Below are 6,217 nucleotides of genomic sequence, written 5' to 3'. Positions count from 1 at the left end.
CGGGTGGTTTTGGAGCTTTTCCTCTGGGTCGTTTGTCCAAGGGATTATCTCAGAATCTCAGGTGAGAAGAATACACTGGACTGTTTTAACATTTAATTAAGAAGATACAATCAAATTTTCAAACCAAATCTTTACGATCTGTAGCACTGTCTGATGTGCTTTTGTTTTGGCTCGTTTCAACAGAAGGGTCTCACAACTCCACGCGCGTTTGTGGACTACGACCGACTCAAGGACCCGGAGCCAAGATATTTTGAGGCAATCCTAAGGAACAGCCTAACAGAAGATGAAATTCGGCAGTTCTGTGCAGATTTCCTGGCGTTGTTCCGTCCCAAAGAACACAAACAGCCTGTGCTGTGTGCCATTGGCTCAGCTGACAGCGGAAAGACCAGCCTCTTTTCACCTGTTTTTCAGATCATTCCCCTAAGCCGAATTGCTCGCGTCACGAAGCAAAAGAGTTTCAACAAGGCCATGATCGACAACCTGACAGAGGTTATCTTCCTCGACGAGGCATTTGCCACACTGCTCGACATAGATGACTGGAAAATCATATGTCAAGGGGGCTTCACGTCGCACGACGCGAAGTGGAAAAAGGCTCAAGGTTTCCATTGCACTGCGACCATGTACATAACTTGCCAGGTGGAAATGGATTTTGGTGCAGCTCACAATGAAGCTATGGACAAACGCCTGCGCAAGTTCCACTTCAAGAGTCTTCCTCGTGTCGAACCAGAAGCAAACAAGTGGCTGAGGAAACATGCTATGGATTGCATTGTGTGGGCGCACAATATCGTAGGAGACAGCCCGAGCAGTCAGGCCAGTACAATGCCCACTGTGCACGAAAGTGGTATGCCTGAGGAGGAGTTGCGCAACATTTTGAGCGTTTCTTTAATAGACGAAGAAGTCGACGAAACCGCTCAGGGCGAATGTAGTCGAGAACAGAGTGGCGGCCTTCTGGCAGAACCGCAATCCCGAGAAGAAAGCTTTGAAGGGGACGCCATTGAAGATGTCGGCAATTCCGATGAAGACGACACCCTGACGACCTTGAAAGCTAGGCTGGCACAATGCTCACCTGGCTCTCTACGTCACCGTCAACTGAGCCACATGTTAGAAAGCCATCTCTCTGAAAAGGAAAGGCAGAAAAGGGTTGAAGAAACGTGCTATAAGAAGAGGCAACACTTCTTACAAACGAGGGGAGTGTCCGTGGAGCACGTGTCGTTGCTCCCGCACGACCATAACGAGCCGTTGCCCACACCGATTCGAAGGGACCTCGCTGCCTTCCAAGAAGATCAGGAACAGGAAAAGATCAGTACAGCATTTGGGAAGCCGTGGCTTTTAACTATGGAGAAGGAAATGGCTGAGCAAAGCGAAAGAATGGAAGATCCAAGAGACGAAGAAGAACGAAGAGTGATGCAAAGTCTCCTGGAAATCAATTGCGAAAAACTGCGCTGTTATCACGAGCGTCACGGAACGCTGAAACTACCGGCTGCCCTGGCAGAACGCAAGAGGCTCTGCCTTAGCAACGAGCTGGTAGACCGTTCTTGCGTGAATTTGATAAGAGACCTGTTCTCTCCGCTGCCAGTTAGAGTCTTCCCACCCAGCCAGCGTCCAGCAAATCTGCCTGCCAGAAGCAGGAGCTCAGACGAAGACGACCAAGAAGACGGTTGGCTGATTCCGCCAAAGACCCCCACCTACATCCCGCGCAGCGACTTTGAAAGTCCCTGTCCATTGTCTCCAGTGATGGCGTGCAAACCAGCAAAGTCATCAAAGAGACCGCGTGCCCAGAGTCAGGCAAAATCAAAGAAGCAAAAGAAAATAACTGCTATTTTCCAGTCGCAAGCGTAGATTGAACGTTTTCTTGTTCGGACACTGATCTGCGGCTAGTGTTTTTTTTCTATTGCTGTGTTTAAATTTGCAAATGTAATAGTGTGAGTATTAATGTTCCTAAAGAATTCTACATTCAAAAAGAAAGCAAGAGAAATTAGCGTTGGTGTTCATTCACACGTGCAGTAATAATGTGAATCCTGCACCCGATATCAATTGATTATAAACAAAAGTTTGTAATTTTTGCAAGCACTGTAAACTCAGGCAATCGAATAGAAAGAGTGATATTCAAAGAGTGTATTACCTAATTCCATAATTAAATAATAACTTTTTGGGTCGAGTTATGCTGTCATCTCGAGACAGGAAGATGAATTTACAATAAAGCAATTTAGTTTTGTCTCTTTTGTGTACAACAAACTCTGCTTACACCCATTCTTTGCATTGAAAGTCAGTGTCCACACTTTTCCAGTATCTTTTTCAAACCAGCGACATTTTCATTCCGGCCCTTTTCTTTAGAGAGTCCGCCGTTCTTCCGTCTTGAAATTTGAAATCGGGATCTCTCAAAATTGCCGTCCACTGTCCAAACCCGTATCTTTTTAAACCTTTCTTGAGAAAATTGTCCTCTTCTTCCGTGAATTTCAACACCCGGCGATGATTTCGTTGAATTTGCAATTGTTTTTTGGGAGGGGAGTCCCTTTCAGGAGAGGCGCTCATTGATTCTGTTGTTCCGACCGATTCTGAAATTGTTGAAGTTGTAGCGCTAAACCTCGTGTGCACTTCCTTATCCAAATCTGAGCCTTTCGTTCCTTGTAGCTTTTGCAGACACTCGTGAGCTTTCACAGCAACTTCGCGCGATCTCTGCTTTTGATAGTGAACTTTTGCAACGGCAGAACTGTGTTTTTGGTCTTCTGACAAAATTTGTTGCTCCGTGCTTGTGAGTAGATTGAGGCTTTGCGTTTCGACAATTTGACGATAGCGCGTTGGATGAATATACTTCCCGATTGCATCGAACACCAATTTACTCATGACGTCGCCCAATTTGCTATGCTGGCCTCCGTTTCTAGTGACAAGTACGAAGTCGCACTGGGGTTTGAGTAATGGCCTTACAAAATTGATGTAGCTTTCCAGCACCCGCATGCTTGCATCAGTCAAAATTAATGAGTCAAATCCATACTTGCTGGCCGTTTTGAACTTTTTCTGGTCAATGAATCCTCCGTTCGCCTTAGCTGTTTTAACCATGTCCACCGTCAAGTACTGATAAGTCATAGGGCGAGATCCCTTCACCTTTATGAATAAATACACGGCGACAAATTTCGTGGCAAATGTTAGGTCCAAAGGATTCACTTGACCCGGAATAGTTTTGCAAGTCTTTACCGTGTTTTCGTAACGAGGCAAATGAAATGTCACCACTTCTAACAGTTCTTCCATGGTTGCCCAGTGCCCTCTAGCATCCAAAGTCTCAATGTCTAGATCTTGTGTCCACTGCAATCTCATCATCTTTGCCACGGTTTTGCGCGCTCGTTTGAGGTACAGCTCCGTTGAGGACAAATTTCGAAGAACTGTGTCTGATGCGCCATTTATCTTTCTGAAGTCGATTAATTCGGAAATCGCATCAATGTAGCCCAATCGGCCACCGTGTCCGAGTTTGCATTCATCTTGCAAGTAGTCGATAAACTTGAACAACAAACTATGCGAACACAGGCTAAAATCCAGCACTTCAAAACTCAATTCCTCTTCATCTTCGCAGCAAAATTTGAGAAATTTGAAACACCTCTTGACTATCTGCTGGGCTACACGATCTTTCTTGCAACCCCCACCACTTCCCGTCAACCACTTCACAAACGATTCGCCAATTTTGCTGGAAACTGAAAATGAAGGCAAAACTCTGGCAGTTTGTACTGTGATTTCACTCGATTTAACATCACTGGCGCCTTCTCTTTCGTATGCAGCGAGTATTCCCAGATCAGGTTTCTCGTCAAAGTAAAAGAACCAACTGTGCTTGGTATTCACATGTTTTCTGCACCCTCTTTGGCTTTGAAAGCCATCATGGTCACACACTTGTATTGGGCAATGATACAATCGGTCGGTTTCATTCTTTTCCAGGTGAAGCCGTTTTGGTTTGGGCGATGCTCCATCGATATTTGACCAATTGATTTTACACTTCTTGCTCATTTTATCATCAAGGTAAAATGGTCAACACAATCTCCTAGAACTGAATTTCTTTTCCAAAAAAATACGACGCACCGATTACACCTTAAGGAACTTCATTCGTGTTTAAACTTGGCAAGGCGTGCCTCTTCTTGCCTGCCCTCATTACTATTGTGCAAAATTCATGACACCCAAGATTGTGCTCAGCTTGCCCAAGCAGGTCTATGCGCGCCCCATTGTTTTTCTTCATTTCAATGGACAATATAATTTAGGAACAAAATGGTCAAGTAAGCGCAAGGAATTCGGAACCAAAGAGTCCTGAATTTGTTCCTAAATGAGCAGTTTATGAACAATACGTTCCATTTACAAACAGGAACTCGGAACAAAACGGTCCTAAATTATCAATTTGGGAACAAATCGTTCCATTCACAGTTAAGAACTCGGAACAAAACGGTCCTAAATTATCAATTTGGGAACAACGCGTCCCATTTACAGATAGGAACTCGGAACAAAACGGTCCTAAATTATCAATTTGGGAACAACGCGTCCCATTTACAGATAGGAACTCGGAACAAAGCAGTCCTAAATTATCAATTTGGGAACAATATGTTCCATCAACAGTTTGGGAACTCGGAACGAAATGTTCCTGTTTTATCTTAGGGTGAACGTTTTGTTCCTAACTTTATAAAAAGCTGGTCCTCTTAAGGTTAACAGGAACACAAATATGAGGAACAAATTATATTAGAGGAACGTTCCTAAAGAAAAGATCGGAACATGCTACAAAACTTAAAATCAGTTAAAAACGGGCAAAGATATAAATTACAAGTCACAAAACAGTTAGTTGAGCGTTTAGGTAAAATGAAAGCAATCATCGAAATTTGGTAAACTCTACCGCACTCAAAGGCTGTAAAACACGCAGTGAAAATTTTTGGGAAACGTTAAGGAGGAGGAGGAGGAGGAGGAGGAGGAAAGGGGGTGGTGGAGGAGGAAAAGTTTTAAAAGGTATTTCTTAGACGGGAAAATAATGGCATGTCTTCGGCATGCTCTACCTTATCGAGCTGTTTTAAATGGGAGAAGCATACGGTGATAACTGTAACTTTGCATAAAATTTAATTTTGTCTCTTCAATTAACTGGAATAACTTATTTGTACCATTCAATCAGATGTGAAACTAAATCGGGCGTTGATGTATTTGTTTCTTATTAGTTTTCATATATATTTTTGTTCAAGACCAACGAACTGACAAATGAGCAAATAAAGGACATCCTGAGGGCAAATAACTGCACGAGTGTGAAGTATGATGAGGTAAAGCCATTTCAAAACTTGTTAATATTTAGCGGCATTTGTTTTCGGGAAACTGTCCATGTGGTTGCAAGAACAAAAAAGAAAGAAAAGACAGCTCAAATAAATGGCCTACAAGTAAACTCCAAAGTCTGCGTGCACAGCTTCTAGAATTTCGCCACTACATTTTCAAAACCATTCTTTGGTACATAGTATTTTTAATTAGTAAAATTCCACTAGTGTTCTAACTCAAATGCTGACAGTTGATTGGCTGAGCTATTCTTATTCTACTGCACGTTAGAGCACGAGTAAGTAAAAGACTCTAAATGACGATTTCCCTCACGATTTATGATAGAAAGTGTTTAATTTTTTATTATTCGGAGAATGTCATCTATCGTGTTTTGGTAATAAAAGGAACCCTTGCATGATTTTAAAACTCGAAATTTTTGAATGGACTGAGATGTACACAACGGCAAGTTTCAGTTGACCTGCAGTTCAGTACGATTTCACTAAAGCGTAAAGTTTGATACTTGTTTACAATGAAGAGAAATAGTTGGAAATCGTTAAAGATGTAGGTAGAATTGTACTATAGTTGATTTGGCCTTCAATCTCATCAACTATCACCTGAAAACTTCGTGCTTATAAGCCCATAATATTGTGAATTTTTACATTTATTTTGATAGCATGCTTCATTAGAAAGTACGTTTCCTCTATACTTTCAGGGAATGGGCGTTTTTGTTTACAATCAAGACACGCCAAAGGAGTCCTTAAAACACGACGAAATTCAAAGCAATATGGAGCTAGTGCTAATTTGTATTTCTATATCAGCTATTGTATTGGCACTTATACTACTTGCAGCATTAAGGTAAAAAAAGAGAAACATGAGATTTGCGAAGCACAACGATAATTTTGCCTTTTTGTCTCATTCTTCAAGTTAGAATCGAGTCATAAAATCAAAAAAGTTTTTTGAT

The 6,217-nt window shown here is 42.1% G+C and overlaps 3 protein-coding genes across 3 annotated transcripts in view; 2 read left to right on the top strand and 1 right to left on the bottom strand.

Moving 5' to 3' along the window:
- LOC144637681 (uncharacterized) overlaps positions 1-1,839 on the top strand; it is a 3,573-nt gene extending 1,734 nt beyond the window's left edge. The window contains exons 2-3 of the mRNA XM_078496752.1: positions 1-61; positions 184-1,839. The exon at positions 1-61 is cut by the window's left edge and continues 510 nt beyond it. Coding sequence (XP_078352878.1) covers positions 1-61; positions 184-1,839 — 1,717 coding nt within the window. The remainder of the gene's footprint in view (positions 62-183) is intronic.
- The window catches only part of LOC144642575 (uncharacterized), a 38,479-nt gene that overhangs the window by 22,447 nt on the left and 9,815 nt on the right, over positions 1-6,217 (top strand). Inside the window, exons 16-17 of the mRNA XM_078501557.1 lie at positions 5,196-5,270; positions 5,969-6,111. Coding sequence (XP_078357683.1) covers positions 5,196-5,270; positions 5,969-6,111 — 218 coding nt within the window. The remainder of the gene's footprint in view (positions 1-5,195; positions 5,271-5,968; positions 6,112-6,217) is intronic.
- LOC144642585 (uncharacterized) lies at positions 2,245-4,286 on the bottom strand. Its single transcript, XM_078501571.1, has one exon. The coding sequence runs from the start codon at positions 3,988-3,990 to the stop codon at positions 2,296-2,298; it is 1,695 nt and encodes a 564-aa protein (XP_078357697.1). The 5' UTR covers positions 3,991-4,286; the 3' UTR covers positions 2,245-2,295.

This window comes from Oculina patagonica, chromosome 2 (genome assembly GCF_052425735.1).
Source record: "Oculina patagonica isolate OP01 chromosome 2, crgOcupat, whole genome shotgun sequence".
NCBI classification, from domain to species: Eukaryota; Metazoa; Cnidaria; class Anthozoa; order Scleractinia; family Oculinidae; genus Oculina; species Oculina patagonica.
Note: the sequence above shows the minus strand (reverse complement) of the source record. Positions and strands in the feature narration are given on the sequence as shown.

Bases quoted from the DNA above. Each gene is read 5' to 3' on its own strand.
- LOC144642585 (XM_078501571.1), bottom strand. From the start codon at position 3,990: ATGAGCAAGAAGTGTAAAATCAATTGGTCAAATATCGATGGAGCATCG.